Here is a 14,343-nt window from a genome sequence, read left to right as displayed (position 1 = left end):
GAGGATTAAAATGAGAGAATCAACCAGGTGGGCCTGGCTTTTAGAAGGTAGTCCTTGATGGCAGTCCCCTCCCTTCCTCTTTAAAGTTGTCTGAGATTTAATTAGCAGAGAGGAGGGTGATGCACAGTGGTGTTAGCAAAAAGGTGGAGGCTGGAATGCACCTCACAGATGCAGGGGTTCGCTGGGGCCGTCTCTCTTACCTGGTATTCAGAGAGACTCAAGCCCGCACACCATCAGGCTCTGAGGGGTGTGGAAACCCTGGTGGAGTCCTGGCTTGTCAGGCAGTTAGAATAATAGAATCCTGGACTCCTACATTCTCAGGACTCCAGGCTCTTGCGTTCATGGAATATAAGAAGCATAGACTCTTGGAATAAAGGGACATTATAATAGAGGCTTGATTTTCTTAGAACACAAAGCTCTGGGAGTTCTTGGAACCTCAAAGCCATAGATAGGGGCCTCCCTCTATGATGGTTTCTGAGCTGGCAGGGAGTTTTCAGAGCCTGGGGCCTTGGGTCCCTGTTACTTAGACTTTCTTGTGCCTCAGTATCCCTCAGGGGCTTGGCTCTGAGCTGTCCTGGTGTGTGTGTACGTGTGTGTGTGTGTGTGTGTGTGTGTGTGTGTGTGTGTGTGTGTATTGGGGGCTGGGGTCAGTGATCGACTGCACCCTGACGCACCTCTGGAGCAGGGCCAGCCCAGGAGTAGCTGACAGAGGAAAGCTGGGCTGCAGCTGTTCAGGCGGGGCTGGGTGGGAGTCTGGGCAGCCACCCTTGGCTGAGGACCAGCTTGCCCTCCCTCATCCACCCAGCCTGCAAGCCAGGGCTCGGGAGGAAGCGTCTCTATGTGCCACTCCTAGCGCTGGAGTCAGAGCACCCCTCATGGTCCTGCAGACTGGAAGGCAGGAGGCTCCAGGGAGAGGAGGAGATGGGGTGTGGGTAGGGGCATGGGGGATGAGAGGAGGGGGCTCAGTATGGGGGATGGAGCTTAATGAAGGGCCAAGGCTTCAGCGAGGAGGGTGGAAGTTCAGTGAGGGGGGATGGGGCTCAGTGGAGGTTGCTAGAGAGTTTCTTGGCAATGCATTGTCTCTGCACCACCCTGGGCTCCTGAGGATGGTGGTTGGCAGTAGGGGAGACCGAGCACCTTAAAACCACTCCCCTTTCCCTAGGGTAGGCTGAGAGCCAAGAGCTCCTTTTCTCACCTCGACCCAAAGCTGGGGAGGTTGGTAGAGCTGCTGAGAAAGCTGGGATCTGCCTCTCCTTTTGCTCATCTTCCTTCCTGGTTTCCATGGGAATCGTGGCTCGGGATGATCAGGGTTTAATAGGATGGTGCTATGGGAGGAGTCAGCATCAGGCAGAGCCATCCATCCCACACGGGAAGGGGTTGGCTGCTAAGAAAGTGAGCTCCCTGTCTCTAGGAGTGTGCAAGCAGAGGCTGGATCACCAGTCGAGGTAGCTTTAGAAAGGGACTCAGATGAGGGAAGGCGATTGGGAGGCCTCTTCCCTGGGACACGTAGGCTTTGTGTGATTGGCCCAGGTGGCCCCACATTCCAGATATCCCTGTGCCTTATTGAGGGGGTCATGATGCCTTGGGATCTGCCCCCCAGACCTATCCCCCACCCCTGCTCTCTGTGCCTGGCCCTGAGCTGGACATACACACACGAAGCTGAATCACACCCAGTCTCTTCCTGGAGGGTCAGCGGGTCTGATCGGGGAGGCACACAAGAAAATAAACACAGTTGGGTAAATCTTACATAATGGGGCAGACCAGGCTGGAAGGAAGATTCTATCATTTATTTGTATGGTCAATAGATGTCTTTTTGAGCAATTCTTCTGAGTTGAGCCTTGTTCTAGGTGCTAGGGTCACAGCGATGAACAAAACACAAAGAGCCCTGTCCCCTGGAGTTGACAGCATAGTGGAGAGGCCAACTACCTACCTGGCAAAGCGCGGAGTGATGGGGAGTGCTGGTTGGTGGATGGATCTGTGGAATCCTCATGGATCGCATGAGGAGTGGCCAGAAGGCAGTGTAGGTGTGGCCTGAAAGGAAGTTTGTTGGTGGTATAGGTTAAGGGCTTTGAACAGCTCCAGCTTTATCCTGCAGGCAATTGCAAACTCTGTGAATGTGTGTGAGGCTGAAGAAAAGATGACCCCAGCAGGTATGGAGCTTGGGAAGGAGGCATAGTGGTCCCCCTAGGGCAGACTTGCCCACCTGTGCTTCTGTGTATAAGAGTTGTGTGAACACGTTTCCAGGTATAGGAGTATGTGTTTGTGTGCAGGAGGACATCCTCTATGGGAGGACGACGACTGTGTATGATTATGGTGGCCTGGGGCAGCCTTGTGTGGTGGAAGGATCTTGGGGTTTGCAGATGATAAGGAGCAGATAACCAAGACTTAACATGTGCCAATGCCTGAGTCCCGTGGACCTCAGCCTGGCTGTGAGCCGATAGGTCCTGGACTAGTCTGGACCAGTCTGGACCAGAATGCTATGGATTCCCTTACCCCTCTAGGGTCGTGGACCTGGCCACCTGCTGACGACAAGATAAATGTGCATACAAATAACATGGAAATGGATGAGACCTGTGGATGACCCACCCCTATTCCCACATCCTCTGGGCTTGAGTTACTCAACCTGAGCTCTTCCCCCCTCAGCTGCTGCTGGGCCTCTGGGAGCAGGTCCTGCCCACCCAAAGCCAAAATCCATATTTCCCCAATAAGTGCCTATGGCCAGATCCTTTCTCTGTGAGGGCTACCCCCACATCTGGGGCCACAGCCAGAGCTGATCCAGGCTAGTGGCCATGGCGGCACCTCCTTTGGGTGTGAATTTGAATATATACATACTCATGCATTTTCACACACAGTCACACACAAATGCACATATTTGCCATACCTGGACCCATGTGCACACCTACAACTGTTCACACATATCTGCAAGTGTGCATACACACACCTGTGTGCACACACATATGCATATGCACATTCCATAGATGTACACACACACAAATTCAGCTATACTGTGAAAGTATCACACATCCTCACAAAGAAATAAACTTACAAACCTCTAGTCATACCCTCTCCTGCCTTTATCCACACCATGCTCACAGTCCTGGGTGCAAGGCCTTACCCACCTGTGCACACACACGGCTACCGAAGGGTGGTCTATACCCATGCTCTCTCCAGGGCTGAAGCATTGAGGACAGGCTGTAGATGGACACAGAACCCACAGAGATGTCAGATTCCTCCAGGACGCTTCTTGGATTGTCCCTTTGCAGGGCCCCTAGGATAGTAGAGCCCTCTGTCAGTCTGTGGGCTCCACACCCCAAGTCATACTCTGACTGAGTCATACACACTCTCTCCAGAGGAGCCTCCCATACTGAGATCTGGTCCTTGTTCATAGTCCTTGGGTCTGGCATGCCCAGGCAGGCCTGCCTGCCCAAGAAAGCTGCCTTGTACCCAGCTAGGCCTACCTGGATCCTGCCTCCTTCCACCTGATCTGCCTGAGCCCTCAACGAGAACCAGGCCAACTTCTATAGTTGCTGAGGAGTCTGAAGACAGAGAGGGCCAGAAGTTTGCCTGCGGTCACCCAGTATGTCAAGGCAGGGTGCAGATTCGAACCTGGGCTTCCAGGAGTATGACCGTGGTTAGCAGTGACGGGATAAATGCATGTCAGGCACCAGACAGGCTTATGGAAGTAAGACAGGTGGGCATGGGGGATGAGAGCAGATGTGGGGTCTACTGGGTGTCTGCTGGTGCCACTCTGTCACCTGGAGAGATGGCGAGCAGGAAGTCTGCTCTCCCAGCCTGGATGAGGAAGTGCTTTGTGAGCACCATGGCCCACAGGAGTGTCATTATTATTGGGAACAACAGAGGGCTGGTTTCTGGACAGGGCCTGAGGTCTGGTAGGCCTGGTACCCAGGTTGACAGGCTGTCAGCTGACTCACCTTTTCCTAAAATACTCAGTAGCTGGGCCACTGGGCAGTTAGAGCGGCCGGTAAGGTGGGGAGACAAAAGGAAGTGTCTAGAGGGGCTGGGCCAGGCATTCCTGGGGCTGGGTTTTCTTGTGGCAGAGATGGGCAGAGGGTTCAGGGACTGGGAGCATAGGACCCTCAGTCACTGCATCGTTGGGGACAAAAGGAGAGGTAGGAAAATCTGTTCTTCTCACATGCCTTTCCTCAAGATAAGGAGCATGAATTTAGGACACAGATTGGAGCCAGATGGTCTGAGTTTGAATTTTGGCTCCATTACTTACTAGCTGTGTGACTGTGGACAAATTACTTGGTCTCTCTGTGCCTCAGTTTTCCATACGTATAAAATGTGGCTAATAATAGATCCAACTTTATACTGTTGTTGAGAAGGTGAAATGCGAGGCACATAGTAAGGGCTCAATAAATGTTAAAGCCCCTCGGACACAGAGGCCCCCAGCTCCAGATATACACACTCAGACTTTTAGGGGCCAGCTGTGACCGTCGATTCCACGGGACTGATGTCAGCCAGGAACAAGATACATCTAATCCAGGGTTCTCAAACCTGGCAGCAAATTAGAATCACCTGGGAACATTTAAAATATCTGGGATGGGGGAGTCCCAGGCATGAGCAAGGGTGAGAACCTAACATAGAATCACAGAACGTAGACCCTGGAAGACAGGGACCTATAGGGGAGCGGAGGAGCCCTAGCTTTGGAGGAAGGGTCACTTCCTGGCAAGGAGCGTTTGCGCATGGCCTATCATTTTGGCATCTCAAGGAGCCTTGACTGCCTCTTCTGGGAGGGGGCTGGATGGAGAATTTCAAGGATCACATCGGGGGGATGTTTTTGAAAGAATCTCTGTATCCTGCCAAACATCGAAAGAAAAAATGTTTGTTTATTGAATCTAGTGTATTAACATTTCACAGATGGGAAAAATGAGGTCCAGAGATGTTCAGTGTCCTGCTCAGAATCACACAGCAAGTCTGTGGCAGAGTTAGGACTGAAACCCTTGGAGGAATGGTTGAATCTGAAGGATGGATGCAGAATGAATCTCTCTGAGTTGAGGGAGACGTAGAGCATGTCCCTGGGGTTCCAGCCACTGAGCTGCAGTGTAAGATAACCAAGTAAGATTTAAGAAATAACTTGTCATGAGGTGAGTGCTGTGGAGGTCCTGCTTAGAGCTGAGAGCCCAAGAGATGGTGGCTATGCCAGGCCAGGGTTGGCTCTTGACTGCAGGGTATGAGATGACTTCAGAACAAATAGGTCTGGCCAGTGGCCTTAACAGACACCTCCTGGGTACCTGTGTCCCATCCAGGCTATAAAAGCCCGGGATTGACAGGTACTCAGGATTTGCCAAGGGATTTGTGCACTGGGCTCAGACTCGGTGCTTAGAATAGCCCTTACATCGGTCACCCCCCTTTATAGAGCAGGAAACTGAGGCCAAAAAAGGAAGGGAGGCCCTTTTCTGGGTCAGAACCTTTACACCATCTTAGCCCATGTAGTTTTCTACAGTGTTAAAAAGTAGGCCACATTGCCCCTAATTTGAAGATGAAGTAAAATACATCAACTGGGCCTGGATCACTTAGTGACAGAAAAGCTTCCCACTCCTCCCCATGTCCCCAGACATGATTCCCAGGAAAAACTCAAGAAGGGGACCCAGAGGACTAAGGTAGCATCAAGGGAAGGTCTCCTAGAGGAGGTGTCCACCTGAATGATAAACAGGTGGACAGGATCTGGTGGGCATTGGGGTAGGGTGGCATGGGTAAAGATCTGGAGGTGAGAATGAGTCAGTCACTCATCTGCGTAGAGGAGGAAGTATAAATTTAAGAAATGGTGGTGAGAGGGTCAAAGCTGGGTAAATAAATCAGGGCTAAGTTATAGAGGGTCTGCCATGTCACGCTGAGGATTTGGGCTTTATTGTGTTTGTGGCAGGGAGTCTTTAAAGGTGTCTGAGCAGAGGCAGAAGCACGTGCAGAGCTGCGCCTCGGAAACAGAGGTGGGAGAAATCCGGGTTTGGAGGGCCTCCTCCTGAGCTGATGGCACAGCCAGGGCTCCGCCCAGCCTGTGTGCCAGGTGCCTGGACTGTGTCCAGGACTGGGCTCAGTGACTCAACGTTGAGGAAATCACTCCCCAGGGAGAAAGGGCCCAGATGAATCAGCCCAGTGAGGAGGGGAGGCTGGGGGCTCACTGAGTCACCCTCCAAGTGGGGAAGGGGGGTGTTGCAGAGAAAGGGGCCAGCAGTGCAGCGGTCAGGATTCAGGTCAGTCCACAGCAAGGGCTGTCGGGAGACTGGCTGACTTCCCACCATTGTCGGGGTTGACTGTCCTGGCAGTCTTGTGAAAGAGATGGGATAACTGAGGCCCACAAACGGGAGGGAATCTGACCAAGGTCAAGCAGCAAGTCGCCGGCAAAGGCCTGACATGATCCAAAGCGCACCCTCTAGTCCAGACACGTCCTACCACCCCAGCGGATCTCATGCTAAATGGAGGCGAGGAACTAGTGGGTCCAGGCAGGGAGCTGGCCCAGGTGATCCTTCCTCCCTCTGCCCGCCCCCATTTCCCTCGCCCCGCAGATGGCAAATAGGCCCAGGCGGCGCTGCCGCGAAAGGACAGCAGGGGGCGTAGAAGCGTCACGGCTGCCGCAGGCGCCTGAGCACAGAGGCCGCGCTGCGGGGAACTGCGCTCCGGATGCGCGGGTCCCACCGCCGAACTGTGAACTGTGTGGCCCTGGGGCCTGCACCATCTCCGGCTTCCGGGGACGCCAACGCAGACCTGCCCGTCCGGTGCTGGGGGCCCGGCGCCCCTACCCCGCACTCAGGAGTGGTGCGCCTGCCCGTGTGTGCGCTCGTGTGTCCGTGCGCACGTGTCCCCCGCACAGATTGGCTATTGCCCCCCAGGCCTGTCCGTCGCTGGGCGACCTCTAAAATTCTCCCCGACTTCCCCATTTCTCCTGAAGAGGAGTCAGCCCGCGGCTCCTGGCATCGGGTCAGCGGCCCCTAGTCCCCTATCCCCCACCTCTCCGCCCCTCCCGTCACTGCGCTGGTCTCTGGCTTGGAGCTCTGGCCGGGCCCCAGGACTTTCTAAGTGGGGGAAGAGGATGTGATCTGAAGAGAGGTTCTGAGAGACGAGGTAGCTACAGTAGGGGCGAGGGGCCAGAGGAGGGAGTGGAGGCTGAGAACCGGCTACCTGGTGGGCGATCCTAATAGCGGACAAGCTGGAAGAGTCTTGAGAGCAGAGAGAGAAGGGAGGTGAGAGCTGGGGTGGGGGGGGCCCAGGGGGGTCCGCACGTCCGACTAGCCGAGAGGTGCAGCCCGCGGTGGCGGGAGGGTAGGCGGGGCTGCGCGGTCGGGGGCGGGGAGTGGGCGGGCCGGGGCGGGGCCGGGGCGGACCCTCGCGCGGACCCGGCGGAGCTGTCGCGGACGCGCTGACCGAGCGCAGCGGCCGGGCCGGCGGGCGGGCGGGCGGCTGCTAGCATGGTCCTGGTGTTGCACCACATCCTCATCGCTGTTGTCCAATTCCTCAGGCGGGGCCAGCAGGTCTTCCTCAAGCCGGACGAGCCGCCGCCGCCGCCGCAGCCATGCGCCGACAGCCTGCAGGTAGGGGGGCCCCCAGCACTGGGCACGAGGAGGACGGGGTGCCGGGCGAGCGCCTGGCTGGGTCCTCCACGGAGAGTGCAGGCGCCGGCTCCGTAGTCCACTCTGCCCCTGAACCCTCCTCAAGGTGGGCCCCCTCCCCTAGCTCTGAATTCCACTCCTGTGCTGGGACTGCAGCCCATACCCGGAGCCCTTGAATCCCCAGCTCACAGTTGAAACCTCACCCCAGACTCTGATCCCCTTTCGGATCTGGGACTCCACTCCAAGCACTGAACTCCCAATAGGGAGTTCACAGTAGGACCCCAGCCGGGCGCCAGTCCCCACCGAGAGCTCTTTAAACCTGGAACCCCTTGCCTCCCAGATCAACGGATGACCCCTGCCCCAATCCCCAAACACCCACTATATATTTCAGACTCCGGGTACACCCATAACACCTGAACCCTCAGCTTTCAGCCAGGACTCCCCCTCAGTGCTGGAGCCTCACCCCAACCCCTGAACCTCTACTCCACAACCTCGTCTGTGCCCCCATCCAGATTCCCACTCCAGCATCTGGACTTTGATCCTCGCCTGGGACCCTACCCCAGGGTCAAAACGCAGCTTTTCCTCATAGCTTGTCTCCTTCTCTGCAGGACCCCCTCCCACCTGCCTCCTGCTTTCCTTCCCTCCCTCCCTTCTGTATAGGAGGTCCCCTAGTCTCTTAGGAGTCTCACCCTCTCCTCTTGTTTCTCTCCAGGTGTGGTAGTCCCACTTTATTCTCTGGTTTCTCCCCTGGCTTCTCCGAGTCCTTCTGGGCCTCCTCTCTCTCTGCCCCTCCATTTCTCTTTCTTGGTCCCCTCTGCCCTTTTCATCTTCTCAGTTTGTCCCCTCTATTTCTCTAGGTCTCTGTCTTTGTTCTAGGGTCTCACTCTGTGATCATCCCCTCCCCCTATATCTGCCTCTGCTTTCCAGTGAGGAAGGGGCAGGCTCAGAGTGCTGGGCTGGTGTCTGCAGGACCTCCACCTGCCCCATGTTGTCAGGCATGGCATGGTGTGGGCGCTCGTAGAAGGGGCTAAACATGGAGGGTACAGCCTTTGGGTGGTGCCCAGGGATCTAAGGTGGGTGGGGATTGTGCAGTGGCACTGGGGTTCATAACTTGTAAACCCCCCATCCCCACTGTCCTGGTCTTGACTGGGAGCAGCTGGGGGTGTGGGATTGGAGAGAGGGGAGTAGACTGCAATCTGGTGTCAGTTACCTGTGGTGGGAGGGTTCCAGGACTGGGTGAGTCTGAGATGTATGTATTTGTGTAGGATGGCCCACGTTGCATGTGTTGGGTGTGCCTTGTGCGTGATCATGTGTGATGTGTCATGTAATATTGTGTGTGGCACCACCAGGGGGATTATTTGGGGGGGGGGGTTGTGGGGGCTTATGGTGAGTGTGAAGATTGTGAGTGTGTGTCATTGCATGCGGTGCATGGCTAGGATGTTTGTGTTGTGAGTGGGGAGTGGTGCCGTGTGCATGAGTGTTGTATGTGTAGGGGACATGTGTGTATGTGGTGTGTCTGTCTCCCTGGGGTGGAGTTGTTGTAGGGGCAGCCTGCCTGGGGGATTGCGTGTGTGGTTGCGTATGTTATTGGCTCTTGTGTGTATCCCAGAAGAGCCACTGTGGGGGCCTGATGAAGGGGTTTCATTGGACGTCGTGGTGGAGGGGAGTGGGGTGGGGGCGTTGTGTGTGCCCGAGTGTGTTCGCAGCCTAGGTGGCTTAGACTCTCTGTGGTACATCCTAGGCTTGCTTGGGAAATGTATTAGGACCTGTGTGTTGGTGTTTGAGCATCATATGTCCGTGTGATGGCTGTTTGTGCAACTCTGGGTAGGGGAGAGTGCAGCAGCCAGGGCCGAGGAGTCCCAGGCAAGGTTGACTCTGTGTGTGTGTGTGTGTGTGTGTGTGTGTGTGTGTGTGCGTGCGCGCGCACACCCACATGCACATGGGGGGGAGGAGGCAATGTGCAGGCAGGATTGTGTATGCCGAGGGGCTGTGTGTGGCCACAAACATGTGACATTAGGCGTGCACATTATCTATGCAGGGTGTGTCTCGTCTAGATGGTGTGTGTGTTGAATTTAATTGGACGTGTGTGTGTGCCTGTGGTTGGGGAGGTGAGTGTGGGGTGTGTGAGGTGCATGGTGGGAGGTTGAGTGTGAGTGTGGTGTGAGGTGTGGGTGTGTGAGCTGTGTGACTTTTCAGTGTGACGCGTGGATTATGTGATCTTTTCTCCCTGTGAGCTGTTTATGTGTGGTGTGTGGTGAGGAGTGTGGAAAGGGTGTCCAGTGAGCTAGCGATGTGTGTGTGGGGTGAGGCAGTGTTAAGGGCTGTGGAATGTTCTGCAGGGGTAAGGAAGTGTGTGCACACGGTGTGTGGGGTGAGGGACGAGGCAGTCAATGTTTGGGGCATGGGGGATACAGCAGGTGTCCCATAAATGTTCGTGGAAGGGTGTGCGTGTGTGTGCAGGGAGGGCTTGGCTGCCATCTTGTCCTTGCTCCCCTCCCAGTTAGGTCCCCAGAGATGCCCAGTGACGTCCTCTCATGGCCCACCCCAAGCTAAGCTGCCTCTACCCTTTGCCCTTCATCCTCCTCACTTTGACCAAGGCCTTTGTCTTGGGTTTCCGGCTGAGCAGGCGCTGGACAGGCAGGCGGCGGGTGATGTTGTGGTCTGGGAACCTTTGTTCTTTTCCTCTTGGTCTGTGTCGTGTTTTGGGCTGGGATATGAGGAGGGCGGGGAGAGGATGCACGTGTTGCAGGGTCACTGTGTTTACTACCACCTCACAATGCTCCACAGCGGGGAGGGGTTCAGGCACAGGCCGTGAGGCCCGGGTGGCATCCCCAGTGGTGCCTTCTTGGCTCAAGAGCAGGCTTGAGGGGCGTCTGAGTGGCTCCGTCGGTTAAGAATCTGACTTTGACACAGGTCGTGATCTCACAGTTCGTGGGTTAAAGCCCCGTGTCGGGCTCTGGGCTGACAGCTCGGAGCCTGGAGCCTGCTTCTGATTCTATGTGTGTGTCTCTCTCTCTCTGCCCCTCCCCTGCTTGCACTCTGTCTCTGTCTCTCTCTCTCAAAAATAAATAAACATTAAAAACATAATAAAAAAATAAAAAAAGAGCGGGCTTGGGTCAGGAATGGTTTCTGGGTGAGTTTGCCACCATGAGGGATTAGTCCCATGGGTGGCCCAGTACCCCTTCTGGCACACGTGTCTCCAGGATGCTGAGCAGTCAGGGGCCCTCTTCTGCCTGCCAGCCTGTCCCTCTTCCCTTCTCTGTGTGGCCCTCAGGGAGTGTCCCTACTGGGCTGGGGGTCAACCAGGAAGGCCTCAATGTATCTCCTTTTGTTGACCTCCCATCTGACAGGAGGAAGAGTCCCTGCCCTCACAGAGACCCTTATCTGAGAAAGGAAGCGTGGTGACACTTTGGGGACTCTCTAGTCTGATAGGGGAGATGCCAGTCAGGAGGAGGACCCAGGTCACACCCTCCAGAGAAAGCAACGGGGGAACCTTAGTGGGCAGCCTGCTGACAGGTATTTGAGAGGATGAAAGGCCAGGGCTCCTGGCAGTTGGAAGCACAGAGACTACCAGAGTCAGTCAGGGGAGGTGGCTGGGCAGCGCCCCAGCATCACCCTCCAAAAGGTTCTCTGCGGTGAGTGGGCTTAATAAGCTGGGCCTTGATGGGGGTGTTGAGTAGGCAGAGCAATGTGGCCTGGGGCTGAGGAAGATTCTCAACTGGAAAATTCAACTGGAAAATTCTCAACTGGAAAATTCAAAAACACATCTTGACGGCATTTGATCCTTCCCAAGAAATACTGTCTAGCCTTGGATGGCCATCCCTGGGCCTCCAGCCTTCTCGAGCTTTCACATCACCTCTTCCCTTCCCCTTGTCTTTGGCCAGAATGATCGTCATCGTCATCATCATCTTTTAGGCAGCTCTTTCCAGATTCCAACCTCCTTTCAGAGAAGTCTCATCTAACAGATTGACTCATTCACTTGTCTAAAGCATTTATTGTGCACCTGCTACACACTAGGCAGGCACTTAAGTGCTGGGGTCACAGCAGTGACCAAACAGGCTTCCTGGGGCTCCCGTGTCCTTTGCCTGAGAAAACCCATCTTCCCAGCTCGGCCACACTGTCGGCCCCTTAGGCCCCGGGCACATGACCCTCCCTCCTGTGTTACCCCGGCCTGATGTACACTTGATTCTGTGAGGCTCCAGGTGTGCACCCCATGGTGTTGGGCTCACCGGAATGCGAGCTCTTCAGAAGCTGGGCCAGGTCTGCCCATCCCGCGTGTCCTGAGCTGGGCTCGGCACAGTCCAGATGGCCACATCGATCATCAGATGTCCATATACCCTTGTGGGGTTGGCAGCCCATGTGCCGTCCAGAAAAACCGAGGCCCAGAGCAGGGAGGGGATTTTAGGAAGTCTCCTTCTTAGACCCTCCTATTGCCAGTGTTCTCAGAGACCAGAGAGGTCAGGTGATTTGTCCAGGTTTCACAGCAAGGTGACAGAACACAGCAATTTTCTATTTCCCAGAAAGCAGCTCTACTGGTCAGCAGGCTGGACTCCAGCCCCAGCACCATGCAGCTCCCTGGCTGGCCTCCGTGCTGCCTGTGGCGGGTGAACGATTATTAATGACCCCCCTGGCAAGGAGACAGGAAACGTTTCCCAGCCACAGCTGGGGACATGCTCCCTGCCAGCCCCAGCCATCCATACCCACCCCGGCCCTGGTGTCAGCACGGATGTTATCTCCATTCTGCCCCAGCCTTCCTCGCTCCTCCTGCCCATCCGCCTCCCGCATCCTTTTCCTCTCAGGGCTAAAGGACAAGAAGAGACAGAGCTTTCTGAACAACATCTCTGTCTCACCACTTTCTCCAACTTGATTCATCTCCACCTTCTTCCCTGCCCCAGACCAGCCAGAAGCAGCCCCTCCTCCTGGAAGCCTTCTCTGAATGCACCTGTAGGCCCTCCAGCAACCCTGGCCTGGACCCTGGCTGCTTCATCTCCCTCACTGCAGACTTCGCTCCCACTCTGATGGCCCTAAGTCTGGGCTGGGGACTTCCCGTGGCCTGTCCTCAATTGTTGTCTTAAGACTGACACTTTCGGGGCGCCTGGGTGGCTCAGTCGGTTGAGTGTCTGACTTCAGCTCAGGTCATGATCTCACAGTTCTTGAGTTCGAGCCCCGCGTCGGGCTCTGTGCTGACAGCTCAGAGCCTGGAGCCTGTTTCAGATTCTGTGTCTCCCTCTCTCTCTGCCCCTCCCCACTCATGCTCTGTCTCTCTCTGTCTCTAAAAAATGAATAAACATTAAAAAAATTTAAAAAAAAAGACTGACACTTTAAAGGGGTGCCTAGGTGGCTCAGTCGGTTAAGCTTCCAACTTTGGCTCAGGTCATGATCTCACAGTCCATCAGTTCAAGCCCCATATCGGGCTCTGTGCTGACAACTCAGAGCCTGGAGCCTGCTTTGGATTCCTTGTCTCCCTCTCTCTCTGCCCCTCCCCTGCTCATGCTCTGTCTCTCTGTATCTAAAAAATGAATAAATGTTAAAAAATTAAAAAAAAAAAAAAAGACTGACACTTGGAGGATCCTCCCGGATGCCTCCTCCAAGAAGTCCCCAGCCCAACCCAGGGACTCTCACTTATCCTAAGCACCCCGGCCTGCCTGTCCATGCCACACACTATATACTGCCAGGCCTTCCTAGGTGGACATTTAGTGAGTACCTACTATGTGTCCCACAGAGAGGGGAGGTAGAAGTGAGCACAGTGTGGACTTTAAAGCTCTGCCACACACTGCCCCATGTCTGAGCAGCAACGTGTCTGCCCCATGGCAGGTAAACACACCTAGGTACGAGGGCTGATGGCAGCCAGGTGATGGGGTCGGGGAGGAGGCACAAAGACTGATGCTGGTAGGTGGTGTGGTGAGGGCAGTGCTGGAGAGAAAGTAGGAGGCCATGGTGGGACAGAGCAGCAACCCCTGATTCAGCCCAGAGTAGGAGGGAGGGGCAAGTCGGGGAGCTTCCAGGAGGAAATGTATCTAATCTGAGAGTTAAGGGATGAACTAGGAGAAAGTTCTGGACACAGAGAAGGAGTGAATGGCACACGTGAAGCCTTGCTGGTGACAGACAGAGGGAAGGAAGTGTGGTTCTGTAGTTCTGTGTAGCTGGATCCTGGACTGCCAGGGTGGCCGAGTCCTAGGGTGGGATCTGGTGTGTGTGTGTGTGTGTGTGTGTGTGTGTGTGTGTGTGTGTGAAGCTGGTGACAAGGCTGGTGATGTCTGCAGGGGCCAAATTGTGCAGGACTCCCAAGTGAAGGGATTTGTGGACTTTTCCCAGAAGGAACTGGGCACTAGGTGGGGAGTTGAAAGCAGGGCAGGGACTGCTCAGACCTGCTTATTAGGAAACCTGGGCCATGGCTGGAGAGCACACGGAAGGGGTGCGGCAGGAGGCTGGGCTGGCCTTGCTGGAGGCTGGTTCAGTGTGGTCCAGAGAAGGGCGAGGAGGCACGGGCAGGAAGATGGTCAGGATGGAGGGGAGGAGACAGACCTTCGAGGGGTGAAGAGGGAGCCGCTCAGCTATGGAGGTAGAAAGAGAGGGAGCACCTCCCTGCGTGTCTGGTTGGGCTCCTGAGGGAAGACTGGGCATGAGGGCAGATGTCTGGGCCTGTGTCAGGGTCCTCTAAGGACTGAAAGGTCTCAGGAAGGTCTCCCAGGTCAGGAGCTTGGAGGCTAAGCAGAGACCAGGAGACCTGGCCCCCACTCAGAGCTGCAGTATCCTCTCCAGGAGTGTGGGGACT

General features: G+C 55.4%; 1 protein-coding gene across 3 annotated transcripts in view; it reads left to right on the top strand.

The window, feature by feature from the left end:
• Positions 1-14,343, top strand: part of PDE2A (phosphodiesterase 2A) — a 105,855-nt gene that overhangs the window by 20,751 nt on the left and 70,761 nt on the right. For all 3 annotated transcript variants that reach the window (XM_078433120.2, XM_078433119.2, XM_078433121.2), the window contains exon 2: positions 7,478-7,550. In XM_078433120.2, coding sequence (XP_078289246.2) covers positions 7,478-7,550 — 73 coding nt within the window. The remainder of the gene's footprint in view (positions 1-7,477; positions 7,551-14,343) is intronic.

Source organism: Panthera onca, chromosome D1, assembly GCF_046562875.1.
Source record: "Panthera onca isolate mPanOnc1 chromosome D1, mPanOnc1 haplotype 2, whole genome shotgun sequence".
NCBI classification, from domain to species: Eukaryota; Metazoa; Chordata; class Mammalia; order Carnivora; family Felidae; genus Panthera; species Panthera onca.
The sequence above is the reverse complement of the archived record's forward strand: the minus strand, read 5'-3'. Positions and strand labels throughout refer to the sequence as shown.